Source organism: Ischnura elegans, chromosome 6, assembly GCF_921293095.1.
Source record: "Ischnura elegans chromosome 6, ioIscEleg1.1, whole genome shotgun sequence".
In the NCBI taxonomy this organism is placed as follows: domain Eukaryota; kingdom Metazoa; phylum Arthropoda; class Insecta; order Odonata; family Coenagrionidae; genus Ischnura; species Ischnura elegans.
Window position 1 is genome coordinate 101,366,331 of NC_060251.1, and position 27,255 is coordinate 101,393,585.

Consider the following 27,255-nt stretch of genomic DNA (forward strand, 5'->3'; position numbering starts at 1 on the left):
GATAGGAGAGAGGAATAGAGAGCTGCGTCAAACCAATATTCGAATGGTTGACTAATGATGATGATGAATGCATTAGTAACGCGCATAAATAGGCAGACTTTTCTTCGCGAGAGCCGGTACAGAAGGCATGTACTCAGTTTCCAGTTGGCGATCTTTGAGACTTGCGCTCATAACATTCATCAATTTCAGATAGGGGAATCATTAGTGGCCGCCAGATTTATCGCGTAAGAATTGAAATAGGCACCGGTGTAGTGGGAGGCCGGATAAAGATCAGCTCTGTTCCCATCTGGATCGAGAGGACTCCGAATAAAAATTTATGAGTACGAAGAGCTCAGTTTTATCAATTATTTTCAGCTTGAACAAATATTTTAAAATACAATTTATCAGAGGGAAATAACTATTTTAGCTTTGTACGGAGGCTTCCGCGGAGATTAAATGGATAGGTGTTTTGCAGGTTAAGGTCACCAAATGAATCAATGTGGCCTTAACAACCCGGAGACATTTATCCAACTATTGCAGCTTAATTTAAAAACATTAACTGTTAACATATAGGGACAAAGAACTAGGCATTAAATAATTTTGCTAGTTCCTATTTTCAAATTTAGAGTAAAGTGGAACTCTTAGTCAATTTTTATTTAATTTCAATCAATATCATGCCAAATTTTAGAAATCATGCGCTTAAATTGTAGTAAAAATCTAACTTTTAAGTTTACCCTCGTGTTATTTTGAAATTTAATTTATCAGCAAGAAAAAATATTGAAAGCTTCATTAAAAATACTTGAATATGATCATGAAAGGTCCAAGAACGACGGTGTAAATAATTCACTACCTCTCTTTCACAAATTTAGAGAAAAGTGTAACGTCTAGTCCGTATTCATTTTATTTCAGTAAATACAATGCCAAAATTATTTAAAAATTACACCCTTAAATTCCGGTTTAAGTAAAAGGAGTCAATAATACTCCATGGTGCTGTTTCTCTTTAACAAATTTAGAAAAAAAGAGGAATTTACAGTCAAATTTCATTCCATTTGAGCCAATATCACGCTAACATTTAGAAATCACTCCCTTATTACTTTATAAATAATAAATTTACCTGAAAAAAATGCAAATAAGCGTAATTTTTTCAACTCTGGTTCATAGAGCATGACATTTATTGCGCTTCCCATTGGAACTCCTTCTACCTTGCGCTGGTAACATTCATCAATTTCAGCTCGGGAGGGCGATGCTCGGGAAATCATTAGTGGCTGCCAGATTTCTCGCGCAAGAACTGAAGCAGGCAAGCAAGGTGTGCGGGGGAGGCAGGCTGGGTACAAAGCAGCACTGATCTCATCCGCACCTCGAGCTCCCGTTTCTAAAGCGGTGTGTGTATGTGTGTGCTGCCTGCTCGACCGCCCCTTTTATGCTCAACAGGTGGGAAATGTGTCGGTGTTGCCATGGAGAGAGGGGGATGGAGTTCATTTCCCTCTGCGCTACCGATTTCGGCACCGGAAAAAAAGACAGCCCCGGATTACTCCGGCGAAATTGGGAGGATGAGTGGCAGGGGGTGGAGGAGAGGGCCATAACGCCCTATATATATGTATATACATCAAAACTCTAAAAAGCCCCTTTTCCCCCCCATCTGCGATCGCTCGCAGCGGCTCAAGTCATTATGCGGCGAGGTTATTACGCCGCCCGAGGGGCCATTCACGTAATTTTAATGCGCCATAGAAGCCACGGGCACTGATAGTTCGCAGCCTCATCCGACAGCACATTTCCCCGGACGCAAATTACGCCCATGAAGATATTTATGTACATGCCGCGGGCAGAGCGTGAGCGGGCTTAGTAGCATTTCTTACCTTTTTTAAGATGCAAAATTGCCCCGTTTTCAACCTTTCTCATCAGCCTTGTTAATAATGTCATGTTCTGTCCTCTCTGAAGTTTGCACAGAAATAAGTAGAAACAGTCAAAAAAAGGGGTTGATGTTCTACTTATTAGTTACACTAAAATCATAGTTTACACTTACCTTTGTAAGTTGGCTGAAATTGATGAGCTGGCCAACCTCTAAGAAGCTATGGTGATAAATGCCAGTGGTCGAGAGATAACGCATCAAGTAGCAAGTGCATTCTTTCCCAAAGTAAAATCTGATGCTTTCCCGGCGAATATATTCGACAAAGGGCTTCCAGCATGTTGATTTCCCTCCATTCTGCCGACGTTTCGGAACACGAATCGAGTTCCATCCTCAGGGTTAATGGTGAGTAGATGAAGTTTGTCAGCTTATATAGTCTTCAATTAGTTGTAAGGTCTAACGTGATTGGCCGGGAGGCAGCCAATCTTATTTTCCTAAGTGCCGGTTTCCATACATTACTTAGTGAATTCCTGGCGTCAACGTCTAGGGTGTTACTTGTCAGCCGGATCTCGATGGATTCATTTACCAGTCTTTCCCAGAATTTAGTCTCACGGCATAGAATTTTCACGTGGTCTCACTTCACCCTGTGGCCGGATTCAATGGTGTGTTCAACAACCGCGAATTCTTACGGTTGGCAGGGCCTAAGGTGTCTCTTATGTTCTTTGATCCTGTATTTGTGGTTCTCCCCGCTTCCCAAACGTACACCTGCCCACACTCGCAGGGAAACGTCGCACAGTGGGCTGAAATCGGAAAAAGCTGGACAAAACTTCAAAATTAATTTTTTTGAGTGCAGAAATTGAAACTTTCCACAATTGTTGTCAATACATTAGTGCATTTTTTTACGCAAACCGTTTTTCATAAATAATTTTTTAAAACAAATTACTCGGCATCAAAGTTGAACAAATTTCGCAAAAATTGCCCTCATTGAATTTTTTTTCGAAATTCAGCATGTTAAAACTAATGCTATACCTTCCGTAGTGAATCAATAGAAACAACAATTTACCATATTATTATGCGGTTTTTTATTCATAATTCTTGGCAACTTTCACGACTCAGTTGTTTTAGTTTTGATCAATGCGATACAAAATAGCGGACCCTGTTTTTCGTCTAAATTATGTGTTCATGTACGATTACAAAAAAGGAATCACCGAATTACCTCGAGACATTTACATTTTAAGAGTATGATATCAAAAGGATAATGGCGACCACCTGCGACGGCGAAATTAAGATCGATTTTTCGAACGTGCGGCACAGTTCGGAGCTTGCTGCTGGCCACGGGGATTACCGTACTCGACGTACGTAGGAAAGTGATTCTTTCAGCAAGTGAATTGTGGATAAGATATAATTTATTTAATTCCACATTTATTTTACATTTAATATAACCGAATTTCTTCGCTGTCTTGCGATATTATTCGTCGATACGATAAAAATTGGAGGACTCTGTACTTCGTCGAAATTTTGTGTTTTTGGGATTATAAGAAAAGGATCTCCGAGTTACCTCGAGGTATTTACGTTAAATTACATCAAACGCTTTAGAGTGTCCATCCAAAGAAATCAACTACGACCGTTAGCATCAAGCAAAATAAAAATCGATGTTTTGGCCGCAGGCGCAGTCCGCGGTAGCTCCCCGATGGTATGGAATCACTTTCCAATGTCCGTCGAGTACGGTAATCCCTGTGGCCAGCAGGTTTCCGTTTCAGTGATACTTAAGTTAGTTAGAACGCCTCAGTAAAAGTAACAATATCTATGTAACTTTGGTCATATATTCTTTGAAAGACGCTCTTACAATGATCAAAAGAAAAAGAGATTCCGATGCGCCATTTTTCGCAATAACGCGAGGAAGATGCGAGAGGAAACTTTTTGCATCCCTTCACGACAGAAATATTTACCATTTCCATTCATACCATATCTAAGTAAGACATAATAGTCAAATAACACTTTTATCATTTTTTTGCTTCAAAATTTTTAATTTATACATTCATAGCCAAATAAAAAAATATTAATAAAATGTAAGTAATGACTTGCAATAAAAAAACGAAGTAATATTTAACTACTAAAGAAAGCTCAAGAAAGTGCTTTCCGACACTGCTAATTTTGCCATGACGTCACTGGTGCTGACGGCACAAATCCACACTGCGGAACCTGAGATGGAGATCGTGCTTACGAAGCCACTGTTGAAGAAATTAGTCCTATTTTGTCGCTATTCGGCAACGGACGCATTTAAAAGCACTGCATGAACTTTACTTTCTGTAATTTCTACGCAGTCATGTATTTTTTTCACGGCAATGGCCACGCCGAAGGCGCGATTATCAGAAGCTGTACCGGTGAGTCCCTTAGATTCACCCCAACCACCCAGTTAACAAGGGCAATTTAAATTGGTGCAAATGTTTGCGTTGTCAGGATAAGGGGGCATTCATTATAAGGAGGGTGGTGACGGTCGTGGGGGGATGGAAGGGTCAAGCAGATTCTCACCCAACCTCACGAGGTGGTCCTGGCAAGTGTTACGTAATTTTTTCTCCACATGAAACAGGGATGAAATTGCGATCTCAGTAATTTAAAATACTAGCCTTAAGTTATCTTAAATAAAATATAATTAAACAATATTTAAAAAAAAGTACAACGCAATTTAACATAAAGTATCGTATTTACACTCAGAACACGCATCTTGAACAATCTCGCGTGAGATTAGGGGGAGGGAATCGCGCCAAATCTCACGCTATCTCACAAAGGGGGTAAGGTGGGGGACGCAAAAATCGCTAAAATCACCTCATGTAATCAATAGACGCCCCAATATGTGATGTTTGTGTGGAGAAGAAGAAACTTAAAAATAGTAAATTTTAACACAGCCCAGGAAATAATTGAACAATTTTAAATAATATATGATTTTATTATTAATACCCATTCTTGGTGCATATATAACTTTGCATCCGGGCGCGTAACAGCGTGCAAAGACACCTTTCTAAAGCATTGCTTTATAATTTAGGCCTAACTCCTCACCAACCTCGTATTGAAACTCAGATAACTTCAAGATCCAGTCCTATTATTCCAATCCACACGCTCGCGGGAAGGACAGAACTTCCGCAGTTCGACCCTTCCAGTCATTCAAACCTTTCGCTCCAATCTTCCCTCGCTCCCTCTTGCGATCGCTAAGCCGAAATCTCTAGGCAAGTCACTCGGCGTCGAGTTTCAGGAAGTAGGAACTTGGCACCACCCCCTCGCTGAAACCTCTTCCCTAAGAACGGCGAGATTGGGACAATATGCCCGAGAACAATCGAGGCCGCCTCCGATGGTAATTGCAAAGCGAAAGACTTCGGGATCGGAGGAAGAAGGAACGACGTTTTAGAAGCTTCCCGGAAAACTTAAAAAGAGTCGGAAATGAGGATCGATTGAAAATAATCGAAAAATCATCGGGTGGAAGCGGATCCGCTGTTAATAGTAAGCTTTCATAGACAAAAAAGTTCCCCGATTTTTGGCAGAATTGTATTATCACAATTTTCCATTAAAAACTTTGACCCTCCAACTTTGAACCACGTCGTTGGATGAAAACATAAAGAGGACGCGTCACTTTTATTATTAATTAACGAATTATAAAGTAAAGACAGGTTTAGCGGGTTTTTTAATATAATATTTAAATATTTTGTGCGTGCATGTAGGGTACTTTCTGGTCAGCATTTGGAGGTTCTCAGGAGTAATATTTTTTGCATTGAAAGACACAGTAAACTTTTAAGAGCTTGAGAGCCACTGGATATATGGTGAAGAGGTCAAGGTGGTATATTTGGTTTGAAACTGGCAATATTTCACGAAATTATACAAATACGACCGGTTGGGCGAGTGTGATGCGTCCTCTCAAAAATCATATACAGGCACTCAAAGTTGGATATACATCGTGATTTTTTTAATTTGAGCTATGTAGGAAAATTCCTAGGATCATGAATTTCCCTAGAAATAATTTTGCAACACTAAACCATCTACATAAAATTAAAAGGCATTGGTTGCATGAATACATTTTAATGGAGAAATTACTACGTTCCTGGATTCACTTATCACATCAAAAAATTTTATACGAAGATAGCATTAATAGTTACTAAGTTACTACATTCAGTAAGTTAATGTTTTACAGGGAGATATAATCAATCAACTTAGTCTACGCTAGCATTTCACTGTTAAACTGAATTTCATCTCAAGCATGAGCTACACTAATAGTGTAACTCTTTTACCAATCTCTTAACTGATTCCCTTAAGGATTCAGTAATGAAATTATTATGGGATGCGTGAAAATGATTCAAAGTTAGGTCTTCACGAGACTAAATTAAACATGTATATTCCATTCCATACGATGAAGTAGCACAGCTCTGTCCATTGCAATACTTTTGGATTTGACGTTACAATCCTTGCGGCTATACTGCGAGTAATATATCCGCGCAGATGACTCAATTTTCCAGCAAAAACAAACATGCAGCTTGATTACCCCCTTACAGTGTTGAATCCAATATTTCCCGGATTAGAAAAATAATTTCCAATCTCCAACACTTCGGCCAGCCATCACTTTCATGGCTAAGTTCTAACAACAAGTACCAGAAAATTTGGCCGGTATGCGTTAATAATGCAAATATTGGTAATAAAATAAAATTCAAGCAAAAAACAACTCTTTGCTGTATGCTTCTCAAATGTATGTCAAATGTAACTCAAATGTATGCTTCTTTTTCAATGTTATGTATTTTTGGTTTTTAATTTCAGTTAAACTTATATACAATCAAAAAATAAATTGTTTTTTCGCTCTCCTAAAAAGTTGCTATTTTTGAGATACGTATTGTTAGAACTAAGCCATCGATATAGACTATCTCATTAGAGTTAGTAATCATTTTACAACAAAACTTCATCATTACAGGACATAATATTATTACGGGTTTACACTGAAATAAGCTGTCGGCACTTGAGAATTATAACAGCACTTTATTTAAAACACTTAAACGGACGATATCCTAAGCATAGAAACTCATTAACTTCAATGCAACGAATCAATATAAACAACAGTCTCCCAGATACTCCCACATCACACACAGGTGCCTCTACAGTTTTATACCATTTCTTACACGCAGTTCCAAACAAAAATAAGTTTAAAAATGTAATCCAATAGCTTCTTTAAATGGATGACAGAGAAATCGCAAACCAGGATATTCGCTGAGAAATAGAAGTGACTTATAAATTTCTTACACTGGAAATGAGAAACGCAAAAAATTAATACGTTCCACAGGCGCTAAAGCCAGCCATTGATTAGGACAACTGGCTCGTGTTATTTCGCGAGGGAATTATTATGATTATTACTTTTAATATTTGACTTCATTCAAAAGGTATTACTTCTCTCATTCGCTGAAGAGAAATCCAATCTCAAGAAAAACTGCCGCCACCTGCATTTATGAACAAATTTGACGCCCAATGCCATCACTAATTCACTTGCTGAAAACGGAATACTTTTTATCGTCACGAAAAACGTTTGCAGCACTTCGCGTTGTTATCAGCCAGCAGAACTCATCGACAACGTATGTACATTGCTCATCATCATCAACAATCCTAAGATTGGTTTGATGTAACTCTCCATTACTCTCTCCTATCCGCAAGCCTTTTCATTGCGACATATTTCTTTTCTTTTACATCCTTTATAACCTGTCCTATGTAACTCATTCGAGGCCGTTGCTTGCCTTTCTTTCCTTCCACCTGTCCTTCTACGATTGTTTTCATCAGGCTACCATGTGTCATAATGTGGCCACTACGTTGTCCCGTCTTATGCTTAAGGGTTTTAGAAGAATTCATACTCTTCTCAGCATTTTCTAATTAGTTGCAGGGGCGATCCCTTTTATCTTCATCATTTTTCGGTAGCACCACATTGAGAATGCTTCCACTCTTGACTTCTCTGCTGTTGTAAACGTCCAAGCATCGTTTCCACAGATAAAACATATTCCATATGTAGCATCTGATCAACTGTTTCCTTTCTTCTATGCTTGTAATCTCAGCTGTAAGAAGATTCTTCTTTTTGCAGAAAGCTCTCTCCGCATGCGCTATTCCACTGACTATTTATTCAAGTACATTATTAGGTAACTAAATTATTAAAAGATTTCTCGTTGGAAAATCCGCTTTCGCGATCAAAGAGGGCACAAATTCCTGACTGCAACTTTCACTTCTGGCCCTTCCAGGTCGATGCAGGATGAATTTTTCAGGGACTCATATCCCTGCCTCCGCGTTGGAAATAATTGAAGCGCTCCGCGAAGAAGAGGGATTCGCCAATCCGCTTCATCGACTAAATGGATTCTGGAGAATGGGTAAGATAGTCCGACGCCACACGATGACCTTTCACCCGAAGATGGCGCCACTATTGGGCTCATGCTTCTGGGGACACGGCCCATGAAATCGAGATTACCATACCTTACGCTTGAGGAGGTAAGAGACTATCGCTGAAGGAGCTGAGGACGAAACGGGTCCTTGAACATGGAATATGGACGATCAGAAGGACGTTAAAAGCCACAGTGATTTCGAGAGAAATATGTTTGAGGTATAATTTGAGCGAAATTCGACGTGAATATGGTTAATAATTGCAATACTTTAGAAAAAAATCATGTTATTTTTAATGAATACACATTCTTAAATCTATTTAGAACGGTAATTAAATAATTTGCAATAAACCGAGCTCAGGGCTCCGTAGTACCATGAAACTACTCTTTTCGGCAAGCCTTGAACTGGTGAAGGACTTTTGGGATTTCATGCCTGATTGGACCAATTTTTATTGAAAATGTTATAAAATCCACTATGTTAACTCAAAGAATTCATATTCTGGATTACTATAACAAGATTAGCTTACTCATTCTCCTCCCTCGTCTTAGTTTACTCATTCTTTTGGCCATGGAATCCAATGATCAAAAGAATGAGTAAGCTAAGAGGAGGAAGACAACCTAAAACTGACCAATCCTGGACGACTTGACCGCCCCAAATGGGTATATATAAGCCCGGCAATAACCATGTCCATCATTCACCCTGAAGACGATGGCAGAGAAGGACATTGAAACGTTGGCAGTAATGTCCATCCTGACCCGGCTGATTTCCCGATAAGGCTTCATCAACAAGATTCGCCGGGAAAGCACCAAATCCTACATTAGCTTTAGGTATAAAACCCGGGTCGTAAATGGCTTGGTTTCTCTGTGGTATTTCCCATAAATTAGCCGAAATATTAAATAGGAAATGGAAACACCCAAGAACCCCTTTTAATTCATAATGGAAATGAAAACACGTTTTGCATTCCACGAATATATTTTAGATCTCTTCTCTTCAGGTCGTTTTGAAGAGAAAAATGGCTTTCCAATATTCCAACCATTCATCATTCTAATCTTAAAAAAGTGAAACAAAGCTCTTTCGGCCCTGGCGTTTTCCCGTGATTTAAGTATTTTTTTTCTTTCCCCGTGTGGTTTCGCACCACAGTGTGAAATGGCGAGCGAAGTTTGAAATGGTTCACCGCTCACGGCAGGCCGCTGACAGACGCATGCGCCGAAGAGATTGTATCATTCAGTACTAACTGCGCTTAACTTCCAGAGGAAAAGCGCCTGATGGGTAGTAACGGGATATCCTACTCAGACATAAAACAGCCGCCTTCAATGGTATGTAAGCCATAAATCCATACAGCTATATGTTCGTTTGGAATTAAAATTGTGCTTGTAACCCTAATGTCTTGTGTTTCCAGAGGAAAAATACGTAAGCATAATGGTCTTAAAAATGCACTGAAGAGGCCACAACCGGGTGAATTTTTAAAATATGTTTGTAGAATATGAGGACCTATTTTCCCCGCCATAATATATTTAAGAGTTCACCTTTTAGATTCAGCGGCAGTGAATTTAAGCCTCATCTACCGTTTCCATAGACGGATAAGTTGTGGCTTTCAGGCAAATAATTTTACTCCTGCGGAGTTTTCGCTCTGAGAGACATCCAATTCATCAGAAGTAGGAGGGACCGATTGGCGCCCTCTAATATTTAGGCGCAGCAGCGGATGTGTCCACATCACCAGCCACTATTTGAGCACGCCCTGAAAATTGTAGAGACCTAATGAGGGGCGGGGAAGCAGTCAATCCCACCAACCGTTGTATAGCGTGACGTGTGCACATATTTTGACTGGAAAAGGACGCTCATTAACTCAAGACGTGTAGAGGACAGTAAGACGGATCAACTTCTCGTCGTGACAACCACTTCCACTTCCAACATGATTCATGCGACGCGTCGCAGTTGTAAAACTATTGTAAATTATTTTTTAATCAGGGAGAACCACTTCGAGACAACATATATTTTTATTTAACAATAAGATGATACCTTCATGAACAGCTAATGGATAAAGTGCAAAGCACTTTCACTTTTTCACTTATCAAAATGTATTTTTTTATCGACAAGTAATTTACTTAGTTCGTATTTACAAATGGCAAAATATCTCTGCAAAGAGCCTTAATAAACCTTTTCAACTCAAATTGTTGTTTCATTCCTGAGTTGATTCCATTTAAGTTGCCGTGCTACTTTCAAGTCCGACACTTGAATCGGATGAACCTTTAGATTGACTTTAAAATATTATACTTTGAATAAAGGCTGACGGTGATAATAATTTTTTTTCCTTTGGTTGATTATTTGATTGATAACGGGCAGTGTTTTGTAAGAAATGGGCTGAGAGGTTCTGAATGAAGTGCACATTAAATGTTCACATATTTTAAGTGTTTCTATATCCATAATAATGAGTGAGATGGTCTTCACAAGGTGCCATATTCGCATTTTACTCAAAAAGTGATCGTGAACGAGAAAGCAAAAATGCAATCTAAATTTTGCTACTTCGATGAGAAAGTTGAAAAATGCTTTATATAAAATTTAAGCTTTATTAGAGAAAAGAGTGTGATCAGCTATAATGAGGAGTAGGCACAATGATGTTATTACTGGGATGTTAACCTGGTATAAAAAAAATTTGGTTGCGCTCAGCAGAATGTGAAAAGGATAAAAATGCGTAGCGTAAATTTAGCTATATTGAGATGTGTATCGGAATCCTTACCCGCAAAAGACGAGCACGGAAACCACTTACACTTCCACCACGAAATCCGCAACGCATGGTTACCAGGGAGAAATGCTTGGAGACAAAAAGGGGCCATGAGTCAGCAAGTTTACAACGACAGACAGATGAAAGACGCCAGGAACTGACGACAAATAGGTAGAGTGGAAAGAATATGACAGCATTATTGAATTTCTTCTCAAGAGGCTACATTCGAAAATGAAAACTTTGTGCCCCGTAAGACAGTGCTACCATTTAGGTGCTTTCCCACACTTGAAATAGAAAATACCCATCAGTGCTAGCATATCGATAGTTCAAGTAAGTCCTTAGTTCGGGAGATGTTTGTCTAGTAAAACTACTTTTGTAGCACTATACATAGTGCAATATTGAAGAAAGATAAACTCTGAAATAGATTGTATATAAAACTCTAAAATGTATAGCTGATTTTATCGTGGGTAAACATACACCCTCCCTGCCAACAACCTTCAGGTGGCTCGTTGTGCATCATGACAATGAAGGCATACCTAATTGATACAAGAGAAAATGAGACTAGCTATAGGCAGTACGACTATAAAATAGCTACAAGCAACTAAAAAGCTACTACAAATAGTTTACTTTCTAACCCTTCAAATAAGCATGCGAAAACTTAACGCCCCTCGTGTTGGGAAAATATTAGAATCACAATTTAATAGCGAAACAGATAAGAATAATATTTAAAAAATTCAGACTCTAGTAGTCATAAAAAGTAGAGGTGAGATTCAATTAATTTTGTGTTTTTACGATGTTAAGCACTTTTCTTTCACCCATAACCTGCTGAGTGCATCCGACTCCAGAGAAATTACTTTAAGACCAAGAAGAGAATAGAAGAACCAAGATAAAATCAGCTATACATTTTAGAGGTTCAGAGAGAAACTCAATCTTGAGTCGAAAACTCAAGTATAAAAAGTGTTTTTCAAGATGTGAAACAAGGGATGGCTTAATATTCATGTCGTCAGCGAGATGTCTACATATTCAAGTACATATTTATAACCGATTCCTCATTTCAATTGTCAGAACATCCACCCAAGTGACCTATTACACACATCAAGACATTAATAAAATATTTATTGAAAAATAAAAATACTTCTGGCTTTTACAGAGATAACTACTAAGGCTACGCAGATAACTTGTTGGGTTTGCATCTAAGTTAGTCATTCTATCTCCGGTATATTTCGGTAGCTTGATCCAATGCCACCTTCATGGATTAAGAGCTCTCTTTGATTATAGTATCGGAGTAAGCTGTTGAAACTTGATGGATGGGAAGACCAACCCCTAAACGCAAATACGAGATGCCTCTCTACACATTTTAATTACTTTGCATACGTATCTTAAAAGTCTCAAGGTACGGAGCACCTAGAAAAAATAATTCATTGGCAACATCAAGGGAGCCAGCGTCCATACGGCGTGGCGTAGCGTTCCCACTTAATTAATGAGAGTCTACGGTGACAGCAATCAGCTAGCTCTCCGACGTCTTTTCGGGGGGGGACAGTCGGTCTCCAATTACGGTTGAGAGATTCCGTGAGGGATTTTCCGAGCTTAGGGATACGCATACAACCCTGAGTCGGGTGAGACTGATGGTGCAACGCCGGCGTCGCCTGGAGGACTATGACAGACACGGGGAGGGCGTAGTGCAAGAGCCCTGACAGCAACGTCGGGAAATGGAAGTGAACGGCAGTGGAGATGAGCTGCTCAAGATGAGGCCTAGAAATTCACAACCCTAGACAGCTTGAATGCCATCGACTTTAATATCGCCTAAGCATTTCCTCTTTGCTGACATTGAGTTTAGAAATATATCAATAAATTATACACGAGGGGGTGAAATGCCAAGGGGTACAAGTGATTTTATTTCTAAACAGGGTTAGGTACAGAAATTGATTGAAGAATTACACAAAAATTTGTTGACCATGGGTTACAATAGTGTCTATTTTTTGTGCTGACATCGAGTTTAAAATGAATTGAACAACTAAATATCTAGTTAATCTCGTTTGTTTTCCTTACCTTATTTCCCCTTCACATGATTTTATCGCGATATGTGAGGTAAATTTCATACTTCATGCTGAGAAATACAAAACATTTTCAACCCTGCACAGCTTAAATGCCATCGAACATAATGTCGCCTATTCGTGTATGCCGGCATAGAGTTAAGAAATTATCTATAAATTATATACGATTTTATCACCATATAAGAGGTGAATTTAATATTTTATGCTGAGCAATACAAGAAATTTACAACAATAGATAGCTTAAATACTGTCGAATTTAATATTGCCTAAGTATTTCTCAAAGTTCACAAGGAATTACAAATTTTTCTATAAAGTGTATATTATTATCACGATATATTAGATAAATCTCTTATTTTATGCTTACTGAGCAATAGACGAAAAACTGAAGGTACCCTAAAAAAGAAGGCCCGATTCCTTGTGGGGTACCTAAGAACCTATTCATTAAATCTGAATTGCATAAACCCATTTGAAAGAACTGTAACAGATAATAATTATTTACATTTGAAAGATGGCGTACATCTTGATATACCTAATAACGATTATGAAAAAGAATGTAATTTCAGAATATTTCTCTGATCAAGTAGAACAATGAAGGAATGTAACAAAAAGGAGATAATTATAATTTAAATGAGAAATTTTCACACGTCTACCGCAGCGTATGTCAATATGAAACAAAAGGGGGTACTGTTGCTCTCCAAGACTGGAGGTAAAGGTAACGTTAAAACAGTAAATTTTATATCTCACAACCACCCGAATCAAATGGAAATGAGTCAAAAATAGGAATACTATTTTTTTCCATTAAATTACCGTTTCAAAAATCAACGTCGAAGAAAAACATTAAAAATTGTTATTAATTTACTAATCTTCTTCTTCCTAGCGTTTGTCCCGCGCTATTGCAGGGTCCGCTTTTCTGCAAAGCCTTCTCCACTTGGCTCGATCCAGGGCGTCTACTGACGTGGCGTTGATGGTCTTCATGTCCGCCTTAATTTTGTCGAGCCAGCGCATCTTTGGTCGTCCTCGTGGTCGGCGTCCTTCAGTACTCAGCCGCATTGCTGTTTTGGCCACGGAGTTCTCATCACTACGCACCACATGCCCATACCACCGCAGTCGAGCCTCCCGCATCTTGTCTGTGATCGATGCAACTCCCATTCTTTTCCGAATGTCTTCATTCCTGATGTGATCCAGGCGGGAGATGCCTAGGATCCATCGCAGCATCCTCATTTCCATGACATGCATGGCCTGTTCTTGATTTGCTGTGGCTGGCCAACATTCTGCTCCATATAGGGCCACTGGGCGGACTACGGTCTTGTATACTTTGGCCCTGAATCGTTCAGGCATTCGACGGTCGCACAATACGCCAGTCACTTGGCGCCATTTCAGCCATGTTGCATTGATTCGAGCTCGCGTGTTGGCGGTTGTGCTTCCATCGTTGCTGATGACAGAGCCCAAATATTTAAACTTCTCGACCTTTTCAAGGTCGTCGCCATCGATGCTGATCGTGCCATCGGTTTGAGGCCCACACTCCATGTACTCAGTCTTCTTGATGTTTAATCGCAACCCATAGTTGTCGAGTCGTACCTTCCATAGTAGAGTTCGCTGCTGTAATTCGGGTCTGGTGGTGCTGGCAAGGAAGACATCATCGGCGAACAGTAGTGACCAAGGATGCGATTCTTGGAGACAGGCCGTGATTGTGTCCATGCACAGGATGAAAAGGAGCGGAGAGAGGGCCGATCCTTGGTGGACGCCAACAGTGATTGGGAAAGGCGGTGATATTCCTGATGGGCAACGGACGGAGCTGGTGACGTTGGTGTAGAGAAGCTTCACCCATGACACGTAGACTTCAGGGACGTCGTGAGATCTGATGGCATGCCAGATAAGGTCGTGTGGCACGCGATCGAAGGCCTTCTCCAGATCAAGGAAAGACATATGCACTGGCTTGTTCTTCTCTCGGTGCCTCTCCAAGAGCAGTCTAGCTGCGTGTATTGCATCTGTTGTGCCAGTCCCCTTTTACAAATCCACACTGGTTGGGTGTGATGTGAACAATGTGTCTGAGCCTAGCATCAATCACTCTTTCGAATATTTTCATGGCGTGGCATAAAAGCCGGATCGGGCGGTAGTTGGAGCATTCTGCGACGTCGCCTTTACCCTTCCAGATGGGCACAGTTATGCTGGTCCGCCAGGAGTCGGGAACTTCGTTGTCAATGATGATGTTGTTAAATAACTCGGCGAGGATGACAACGCCGTTGCGGCCAAGTAGCTTCCACACTTCCGCTGGAATGTCGTCAGGGCCCGTTGCCTTTCCATTCTTCATCTCCTTGATAGCGGCGTCTACCTCAGCTTCACTGATGTGTTGCACAGGTCCGGATATAGGGTCCGCGCTAATGATCGGTGGGTGGGGAAATTCTGTGTTACAGATGGCCGAGAAGTGTTCTCTCCAGCGCCGAAGGATGGCAGGTGGGTCTCGTAGTATCTGGTGATCGTCGTTTTTGATGCATTTGACCTGGCTAAAATCCTGAGTTGCTCGATGTCGGGAGTTGGCAAGGCGGTAGATCTTATTTTCACCTCCAGGTGTATCTAAGTCGGCGTACAGCTGGTCGTAGTGTGCTGTCTTTGCTTTAGCAACTGCTCGTTTCGCGGCAGATTTCTTTGTGCGGTATTGTTCATAGTCCACAATATGGTTTGTCTCGCGCCACTTCTTGAAGGCCATCTTCTTTTCTTTGACGATGCGTTGCACGTCTTCATTCCACCACCATACCTGCTTATCGATAAAGCGTGTTCCTGGTTTCGTTCGCCCAAGGACCTCACAGGCGGCCTCTTGGATCTGGTTCGCTACACTGCGCCATAGGTCAGCCACCGGCTGGTCGGGATCGACACTCAGATGATCTAGGGCTATCTTCAGTTGATTTTTGTTATCGTTTAATCGCCACCACTTGATATGGGCTGGTCCGGTCGTGCGCACTCGTCGATGTTGCCCAATGTCCAGCCGCAAGTCTATGACGAGGGGACGATGTTGTGGGGCGACGTTGTCGGATGGTAAAACTTTTACATCGACCACGAGCTTAAGGTCTCGCCTGCGTATCATCCAGTAGTCGATTTGGGACGCACGTGTACCGCTGGCGTACGTGAGCAGATGTGATCGCCTCTTCTTGAAGAACGTATTCGCTACGGCAAGATCGTGTGCTTCCGCGAAGTCAAGAATTCTAATCCCATCATTATTGCGGGCTCCGTGCCCGCATCCGCCATGTTGATGTTCATAACCGTCGCGTGATAATCCAACGTGGCCATTCAGATCACCCCCAATCACCAGGTGTTCATCAGGTCCCACCGATCGGATATGGTCATCCAGCTGATCCCAAAACTCTTCCTTGATGTCATCGGGGCAGCCCGTTTGCGGAGCGTAGCAACTGATGACCCTGAGGGTGGTTTCACTGGCATTGATATTGATGGACATTATACGATCGGAGATGCGGGTGACTTCGACAACATTGTCACACAGATTGCTCTTGACGATGATACCGACGCCGTTTTGGTTAGTCCGTATGCCGTTGTAGTACAGCTTGTATCCTTCCCCGATCTCCTTGGCCTTGGCTCCTTTCCATTTCGTCTCTTGGACGCATCGCATGTTTTTTCGATGGTTTCTTACTAATATATTATATTAATTTTGAGCTGAATCCAAGGTTTAGTTTTAATGTTCAATGGTCAACTGCAATACGCTTTCGTCTAACAAAGTTCACAAGGATGTTAACATACGTGGAGTAATATATGAACTTTTAAGCGGCCGTATATTCAGCGTTTAAAAATATTATGAAGCATCCGTAATATATTTTGTAGTAATAAAACGTCTGCTTAAAAATTACACCCTTTTACAGCGAGTATAATCATGGAAAAGTTTTTTTTCTGAAGCTAGTTGAAAATAGTTTTGATAAATGCATACATTAAAATAATATTCCGACAATTTTCTCATGGTAAAATAACGGATTCAATATTTTATTGATGCACCAGTCGCTTCCGTAAAAAAATCGGCAAGGCAGTTTTTAGAAAAACGAGCACCTATAAGTTTGACCATGGCGTTATGGAAGTGTTTGAAAAGATTTATAGAAGACTTTGAAACAACCATTCAGAGAGAAACACATAAAACTTCCTTAATCTTCTTTCATGGAGTTAAGGAGTTTCCCAAGTGGTAGGCGATCTGACATAAACAACTGCTTAAGTCTAGGGAGAATATATTGTAGCAAAACAAGGGAAAACGTCGAAGCAACAGAAAATTGTGAGGTTGCTTTCCCTCTCCATCCATAAATAGTGGGTTTAAAGAGTTGATTCCCAGGGCAAGGCTTTGCTGCATCCAATAATATAATAGTAGTAGTAGCATTGATCGTTAAGGTGCGTCGACGGCTAGGTCATTCTGCACAATAATATAATATATTAATACAAAGTGCCAAGGATGAAACATATTTTCCAAGTTAAAAATTCAGCTCCTTAAACTTTTATTTCTTATAAATAAATGCTCAAACGTGGAAAAACCACTACATCATTTTTCCAACAAACAGTCAGCAATAAGAGACATCAATATTTTACGATCGATCCTGCCATTCTACTTAAATTCTGATTTATTTTGTGGAAAATGAAGAGAAATCTTCGACATTAATATGAGCCAAATTATAAACATATCATGGCTCGTCAGAGTTCATTGATTTCACGCATATTTCCCTCGTATAGCTATTTCTTATTTTTACACTTTTCATTCCAAAATCTGAGTGGAACTGTGTATTTGCCTCACGTAATGATTTCACTCGATTATTTATACTAAAAATGTATTATCAACAGACGGGTTTCGTACAGAAAATTAAATTATTACTCTGGAATTCCTAGAAATGGCAAATATAATCCATGCGATAATTAAGAGCATGGATCAATTATCACGTAGAGTTTTGGGATCAAGCATAGGTGTATATTTTTCGTACGTGCATGAGGAAAAATTACAAAACGCACAACTAATCAAGTGAAAATGAACTTAAAAATTATTTTCCCATAATCCTATCACTTTTTCCGCAAACAAATTCTAGTCATACAATGGGAAACTTATCGACACGTAAAAAAGAGGACATTTCTCGCAAGCAGGAATACATTTAACTTTTAAAGCTAAATAATTATATTCAGTGCATAAATTGAGGAAGCGACCGAGATGAACAGGACCAATAATTGATATCTAGTACCATAAAGAAAATGGTAAAATTATTTTCACAGAAATCAGTGTTTCTCTTACTCAAAACTGTAATGATATGAGGTTAAGCCATATATTAACAGAAGTCTACACTGTATTTCCGGGCAGTTCCAATATGATGGCGAAATATTTGTGCAAGGAATTCTCGTTAAAAAAAAACCGTAAACGACATATGAAAATGGTGTGAAGCTTAAGTGAGCACGAAAAGCGAGGAGTTGAAGAAGAAACTAAGGATAAACAAATGGGTGGTGTTGCTTGTAGAGTGATGAAGGAGATTAAGGAGAAATTGGAGAGTGATCGCCATTCATCTTGTCTTCCCATGCCCAATATTAAGGGAAGCGACCACTGGCGTACCTTTGGTCTACGGACGGCTTCTCACCTGCCCGCTACCAGGAACTAACTATCCCCTCACTACGTCTTCCAGGCTACCCCGCGTACAAGTGTCTAATAACCCCTTGAACCGTCATCCTTCAACCTCACCCGCGTCCAATCTTTCCCTTCCCCTAGTTGATACATGGAAGGTAGCGTCCTTTACCTGACTCTGCCGACATCGTTCAAATAGCTCATGTTCATCGTCGACTGACTAAGATGCATTAGGGTTGATTTAGGCGTGGTGGCAAGAGTTTTGGCTTCCCACCCATAGGTTTCGGGTTCAAATCCCGGCGGTGGCTTAGATTTTCAGAAGTATCCCGATCGCTGCTAAGTTGCAGAGTACAGGGTGCTTGATATGAAGCACTCCATCCACACAATATGTTAGCCAGGGTCCCCTATTGTAGCCTTTCGCTATGAGCAGGCAGGGTATATTAGCATTGCATATTATGAGCAGGGTTTTTCCTCTACCTTCCCTTCCTTTACGTCAGGGAGAAAATGTCTAAAGGTCTCGGTTGCCTCCTCCTAATGATACTAAAATATGTACCTGATGATAAAATGGATCGACCGAGTCAGTAACGAGGAAGCGCTAAGAAGAATTGGAGAAAAGGGGGGCTTCAAAAAAGCCCGAAAAAGGAGATTTTACCTCAAGACATGATGAACTGATGAAGACAATCGTCTAAAAGTAGGTGGACAGGAAGAAAAGGAAGGGACGGCATAGAATTATTTATAGAGGACACGTCATTACGGATATAAAAGATAATAAATGCGTCTCCATTAAAATCTTCCAGATAGGAGAGCGGAATCGGAAGCTGCATAAACAAAATCAATCGTTTTTTGATTTATGACGATAAGATGTGTTCCCGAGTCATTCCACTCCTTTTGAATCCGTGACTACTGTCATCCTGTGTGGTGAAACCTGTCTCAAGCGCCCATCAAACGGATTGGAGAAAATTGACAGCTTAAGGAGTTGACCGCTGAATGGAGGAGAAGATAGTAAAGTTTTCCAGCAGAGTATGAGCCAGAGTAATTTTCTGCTGGAAACTGGCTAGATGAAATGGCTAGATTTTTTCATTGAAAAATGCGTATTCCATGGGACATATTAAATGAATCAATACTAATTGAAAACCAGGGAGAATCTCTGAAGTCTCTGAACTGAAGTCTCGAATTCATTTTTAGAAAAAAAAATGAATTCGAGAATTCAGTTCCAGAGAAAAGCGGCTGCTGAAAGCGGTGGCCGCGGAGGTTTTATTACCAAGTTTAAGTTGTAGGTGCTTAATTGTTTTTGCAATAATTTAAGATTTAGGAGCAAAATTTCATAGCAATTTATCATTAAGCAATATTATATTTGCCAAATGATTCCGATGTTTTTTAAATTTTTGTATCCAAGGAACGAATGATTAATTATCTGCTGTTAAAAAAATGACCACGAAGCGTTTTGAGAAGTAAATAGGGAAAAAGAGATAATACTTACTATGAAGAAGCAGCCCTTTGAATATCTTCGGCACTCGGATATTTCATGGAGATGATCAGCAAACAGCTGTCCATCCAGAGTGATATCGTAACCAACTCCATAGTGCATATCCACGAACTCCACCTGAGGACAGCAGATGAGAAAAATACATTAGCACCATTGACCTGATACACTTTGATTTATACTTGGGTTAACGACGTATTAAACCTAAAAAATGAGTATTCGAAGTAAAATAATTGATTGGATAACTAAAGTTTAAAATTTATTTATGAAATTCGTAAGATAAACCTCAGAGATCAACAAAGAAAAGTTATATAGGAAAATATATTTTGGAGTCAACCCAAAAAAGAACTGTCTCCATGAATTTAGGGAGAACTGCCTTTAAATTGAAATCTATCTTGAAATCCAGAACCATGTGGGATCTATTAGACCTCCGAAATAACTTTAGTTAAAAATATTAAATCTATTGAAATAATTAATAGGTACTGCAATGAATCGTTGAAAATTAGTTTCTCCGACATTGCAAACGTTTCGATAGTTATTTCAAAACAATCTATATGAAAGTGGATGACGGCAAATCTTAGAAAAAAATGACTATACCATCCAGACGCCGCACAGTGGGGCCAAATGCTTAAAAGTTGGTCATAATTATTAAATATCATGTAATTTGTTTGCAATTTGGAATATAACAGTTTTCGAGGTCGCTAATTCCGAATATGATATTGTAATATGAAGAAAATTTATATTTTGCCAAAAAATTGGAATTTTTGCTAAAATAAGACAGAAATTGTTCCTTATGTCCAGTAAAAAGGGGGGAATATTTTTAATTATATTATATTACGAATAGGAAATTGATTTTGACACTTATATGAAATACATTTCAAAGCTTTAAGGCAATCGATTAATAATTTTATGAATTATTTTAAATAAATATCATCATTTTATGGCTATTTTTAATTTTCAAACATTCTAAACGAATTAATTTCTGATATTGTTTCATGTATTTTAAAGTACATGTTATAAGCATGTATACATACTTATGGCTTAAAAATATATCCTGGAACATAATAAGGTAGCAAAGAAATTATAAACATTATTATATAACAGTCAGTCTGCGTAGAATATGAACAGGCCCGCGACCACTCACTTAAAAAAATGCAAACACAAAATATAATGCGTCTCTAATTCGTCCCATGAATAATTATCTAAGCACAAAACTGCATTATTGAATAAACCCACTTAATATTTTGAATATTAAATGAAAACTAATAACTTAAATGTCTTCATAAGAATATATAAAACGTTAACAAACACATTTACATCACACATTTTTATATAATAGTAGGTTTTCTACGTTGAATATGAAAAGAGCTGCGCACACAGGCTTATAAACGTAAACACCAATTTCAATCAGACTTCTTTCCATCCAAAGAATCGTCTACCGATTCCGATGAAGATCCTGATTCTATCAGATAGGATTCATACAAAATATTCATGGCTCCGGAAAATAAAACTGTCGATGACTTGGACCGCATCACAATCTGACTTACAATAATCGAGTCGGAATGTAACGTCAATCTCACGACCAAGTCCACTACAGTTTTTTCCTCGAGCACTTTCGGGTAAAATCTTCCCTGAATTTCCTCAACAATTCGTTGTACGCTTCCTGCGCTTCCTCTGACATTTTTTCGATTGGTAACAATGAATTTTGTATGGCATTCCTTTCGTGCAACAGTATTTAGGGTAAACATTGTTGGCATGCAAAACCAGTGATATAATTCAACAATAGCCGTGCTGTTTAGATAGAATACACTTTGCAGATATCTATATTTATTCTATAGCCAGAATACAGCTTGTAAAACAGTATTAAATCTCTGAAGAAGCTCCAAATGGAGGCCTGTTATATTGGCGGAAATTTCAGAGTTCTCGAGCTTTGTTGTCGTCATTACTACTACCATACACCTGCTTTGGCCGGTTTAAACTAAGCTCCTTTTCAAGTCCTTCTCCTTCTTAGGCTCCTCCACCAATTTTTTAGCGTTTGTATTGCAGATCTGCCAGGTTTTAACTTACATTCTGAAAGCTACTTTAAAGCAGCATTCGAAATTTCGAATCCATGCATGCAACGTAGTTAAACTACATTAGGGATATCATTCTTTACTGGACGAGATATTATATAGCATCAACTTTGTATATACTTTGTCTTGAGTCTTTGTTGCGTCAATTTATTGCAAAAGAACTCATTTTGTTTCGCTGATTATAAAGTAAGTGCTCCCTCTTGCATGCAGCGTGTCAACGAGCTGCGCGCTTCGGCGTCCATACGGTTGGAGGTTACTTACGTATTTCTTCATTAATTCACGAAGGGGCGGGTTGGGGCGGTTAATTTTTTTTTGTTTTGATAGCTGAGAGTTGTGGCTACAATAATATAACTATATAAGAGCACTGCAGAGCACTGCTATATAACTTAATGATGTTCGTATTTTTATTTTTAAATAAAAATTGTGCAATTTATTGGTTAATATTTATGTTAATAATAATTTTAATTTTTTTTCAATGTTATGGTAAAGCAACATTTTTTTATCTATGCACATTGCTGCGTTGATTCTATTTTTAAAATTTTAAATTTAGCTAATTGGGTAGCTGAGGAGGAGTCTAGAAGATGAGGGTATTTCGAAGCGAGAGGGAGGATATGTATCCCAGCAGCGCACCTGTCACTTTGAAAGTGATTTTTACGAAGAGGTGCACACTTACCTGCTTCTCAAACTTATTTCTCAGCAGCTCAAATAAGTGTCTTCCCAACCATGTAAAAAGAAATCATAACCCGGAACTTTTATTTTTCTAATTATGGCCACCTTTTATAGATTTGGCCCCACTGTGCGCCGCTAATACGCTGCAAAGGTATGGTCTTGCTGGTGGGAGGAGTGGATAAATATGATGGGCGTTGTGACTTCTATTATCTTTGCGGAGCTATACAATGAATTAATCCAAGCTAAATATAGAACTAGAAAAAAATGCATGCTATTACACTCCCAAGAACAAACCCAACAGCTCTAGCAAGCGAACACCATCACGAGATTTAGTGAATTGCTTTAAACAGAACTATACATTAAATTTTAAATCTTCAAGTGCAGGTGTTTTAGTTGGAATGAAAATTTTGCAGACTTTTCGGTTTATTTATAAAACATCATCACGGCTTTTTGCAATGTCCATTGATGGCGATGGCAAGTTGCCATAAATAAACATTGGAAAAAATAACTTATGATGGCTCAAAAATGTACCAAAGCGTCGGCAAAAAATTAACTTCAATTAAAAGATATACACGCCAAAATTCAAATTTAATGTTAAATACATAGGTAAGGAAATGAAAGAAAATGAAATCAGAATTGAAAATTGTATCTCGAATGTAGGCGTAGGCGTGTAGGCGCAAAATTGTATCTCCTATACGTGGCTAATAATTATCATCGATCTCATAAATGCTGACAATCAATGAAAGTTTACGACTTGAACATTATTCAAAATTGCATACTGAATTTAAGTATCATTATATAAGCACATTTAATCGGCAAAAGAAAGGCAAAGTAGACATTTTAATGAGGAAATATTTCGATATAACGCATGTGAGTGAGACACAAAACACATCACCATAGCCCACGAAAGAATTCATTGTTGTGAAAAATCATGGCACGAAAAATGTCAAGAATTTTATCAGCCGGATAAACTTTCGTCATTTTTCGCCGCGGAAAATCTAATAACCGGGGAGCTGGCTGGGAGCGACATATTAGATGCAGCTGTGCAGAGAATCTTTTCGGGAAAAGCTCCACTTGGTTGCTCCATTTGATAATGCATGGGGAGCGTCTCGAGCTCTTATGGCCACGCACAGAGGCAATTGCTTCCACCAGGACGTAGAGAGCCTTTGATTCACGCTCTTACCCCACATTACACCGTTGTCATGCTCCTCAGAACCATTTTCGAGCTCCCACTAACGCAAAATAGGTATCTACAAAGACATAAATAGCTACATACACGCGAAGCCTAATTTGGGAAAATGACATATAAATTTATCGTTCAAAGTTATTAGAACATGTCAAGTGTTGGCACGTGCATTTCAATACTTATCAAGAGCTAAACACAAATAACCTTCTCTAGAATCTCGTGGTTAAAATTACTCCTGTGGTACAAAATTCCTATCATACGACGAAAAATAATTTCCAGAATTAAGTGAAAAAGCTTTATGGTTCCAGCTTCTAATTTCATCTTTTATTAATTATTAATTTCATTATCATCTTATAAATTTAATCTTCACCAATTCCAATCTTATGTTTGAGATAAAAATAATTAAATTTCTCTAATTTTTATCTTCAGGTCCTTCCCTCAATATTCTTGTCTTAAATCTATGTTAAATGCATTAATCTGCATAACAGAGCAACGTTTTTGGCATAACTTGGACCAGTTTTTAATTCTACGATGTAAAGTTCCAGTCTTCTGAGAAAAAACTGATTCTAAGCATTGTCACTATTGAAAAAATTATTCAAATTATTCGCTAAAAATAGAATAATGGTTTAAGTAAAATGTTTATAATGGTTTTACATAAGGACCCAAGCAAAATTAACTGTTCGATATTATTAAGGTTGAATTTGGAGACTAATGCAGTTTTTTAAACAAAGTATGGTACCAATTGGATGAATTAATCAGCCGAATATTAGAAAGACAACAGTTTTACCAGATAAATCATGCTGGGTGCATCAGCAAAAAAAAATAGTCGTCCATGTTTCCATTCAGTGAGATTAATGGAACGAAAAAATATTTCCTTATTCATTACATAATTGATACGCTAGTCATTTTTTACGTCAAACATAAACTCCACGTGCATATTTACTACGGTTTTACTCGAACATTCCCTTAAACTATTCGTCGACAGAGTTTTCTCAATTCCACCAACAAAAAAGTTTTTGAATCTCCTTACCTTCTACGCAGTCGCTATTCACATGCACTTCAGACATACCATGAAAACCATATGTGCACAGAGAGGCTGACAGCAAATGCCACTGAACACTGGAATTGCCTCTTCTAGCAAGGATAACGCAGTATTCTTTGACGTAGAACATTTTTTTATTCGCCGTGGATACGGTACGCAGCCGTCGCGGGAACGAAACAGAAAATTCGGGAGGCATTTGTTTTCAGGTGACTCCACTCTCATAAACCAATGTGACCTTTTCTGGGGTATAAGGAGAATGGAGCGCCAACTCTTCAGGAACAAGAGCGGAGGGAAAGAAAGAGAGGACAAGAAGATATGGCTCGAGAAGACGACGTGTGGAGGAAGGGAGCGTGGAAAGTGGAAGCATAATAAATTCACTCCGACCGCAAATGGCATAGGAGATCCTATTCCTTTCATGAACAGAAGAGATAGGCATGTCCCGCAGTACCTTCCGACAATTTCTGGCGATAGGAGACCGTTGCCAACGACAGGGTGTATATACGAAGGAAGGTAACATGGGCGAAGATGAATCTCCTCTTGCGGGAGAAATACCTTACCTACGTAACACGCAGGTGGACTGAAAGAAATTGTCTTCCATCTCTAAAAAAAACGTAAGAGAAACAACACTCCCACCCAACTGGTCGTATTTTGTCTTCTGTCACGACAAATTACTCGCTAAAAAGTAACGCTATCATTTTAAAATGTTGAGGGTAGACCCAAGACAACATTTTCCTCCAGTTCAAAAAAGAAGTACATTAGAGAAAATAATGAGGCACAATTTTTGAATTTAAGATGGGGGAAAATGTTTACAAGATTCCAATTTCAGTAATTTACAAATTTATAGACGATAGCTTAAATTTTACATGAGTCCTACGCCAGTAGAGAGAGAGAGAGGTCAATCTGAAGTTATGCGTCCAGCTAATCAAGTGGTTATATACTATCTTAATTTTAACGCATATCTGCAAAATTTTAACCAAGAAAGAAGATTCTTCATTTAGCTTACAGAAATTATTTTATTCATTAATATCTCGGTCGTGATGTTTTTGAAGAAGAATATGAAATTTATAGAATACAAATTCCTTAAAATGAGATGTTTCGATTCCTAGTCTACTTTTCGGCATTTCGCTTTAAAAAGTACGAATGCACCTGATAAAAATCAATCATCTGGAGGAACGCGAAAGTGTATCTTAAAACTTTTATCGGCAAAAAATAAAAAAATCCAACAACAGCACGCAAATTCTGGCGCCCTTAACTGAAAAAATGGACCCTTTAATTTTTATGAGGTGATTAAAAACACCAATCACGCTGTTCTTTTGAAATCTGAATTTAGGGTAAATCTTCATCCGCCTCGAGGATATATAATGAAAGATGATTTGCAATTTTCCACAAAAATGTTTGTGGAAAATTGCAAATCATCTTTCATTATGAATCAATTCCACTCCATCTCGCTTGATTCCTCGAATTTTATATCGAGGATATATTTTCCCATCATGGGCAGATAGTGCTCCCTGTTAATTAATTTCGTCTATTCGATCACTTGCTCAATGAATCAACCCGAAGGTTGGTTTGGATTGGCTTGCATGGACGGCTTTATGTCTCGTCTAAAGGACGGAGTGCTTCACTTGAATTGGCACCCAAGTAGGGATAGGGCAGCCTCTGAAAAATGTCTTCCGACGAATTACTGACACCGCACCATTATTTTGTGATAACCCTGTATTGGAATCGCTAACTGCAGAAAGGCATCATCAAAGACGATTTTTCTTTTTTCTTCTTTAAGTTGTTGCTAGGTGCAAGATTAAACGTTTCCTACCAAAATAATACATGTTATGGAAACACATGCTCGGTCTTATTAGCATGACATGCTTCCTTTTAGTGGGAAACGTTTAGTCATGCACCTAGCAACAACTTAATTAAAAAAAGATAAATCGTCCAACTTGGACAAGATGCCTTTATGCAGTTAGCGATTCACAGGAAGGGTGGAGAAAATTGCGTCACGAAATTTAAACCATGACTAGCTGGTGCCAGGAGGAATCAAAATTGCCATGATGTATTGGTCAAAAAAGCGCCACTTTTGAACTGTAGGGACTTTTAGCCAAACGTTCTGATCGGCAGCGAGTTAGCTCTTTAGACGGATGCTCTGGACAAAGGTAAAGGCTTAGCGTTCGAAGTGACGAGTCGCCCAGAGCATCCGGCAACATGGCAAATTGACTCAAATTTTCTGTAGTTTAAAA

The 27,255-nt window shown here is 39.0% G+C and overlaps 1 protein-coding gene across 1 annotated transcript in view; it reads right to left on the minus strand.

Annotated features, from left to right (window-relative positions):
• LOC124161272 (protein qui-1) overlaps positions 1-27,255 on the minus strand; it is a 736,232-nt gene that overhangs the window by 45,989 nt on the left and 662,988 nt on the right. The window contains exon 5 of the mRNA XM_046537561.1: positions 20,053-20,175. Within this exon, the coding sequence (XP_046393517.1) occupies positions 20,053-20,175 (123 nt within the window). The remainder of the gene's footprint in view (positions 1-20,052; positions 20,176-27,255) is intronic.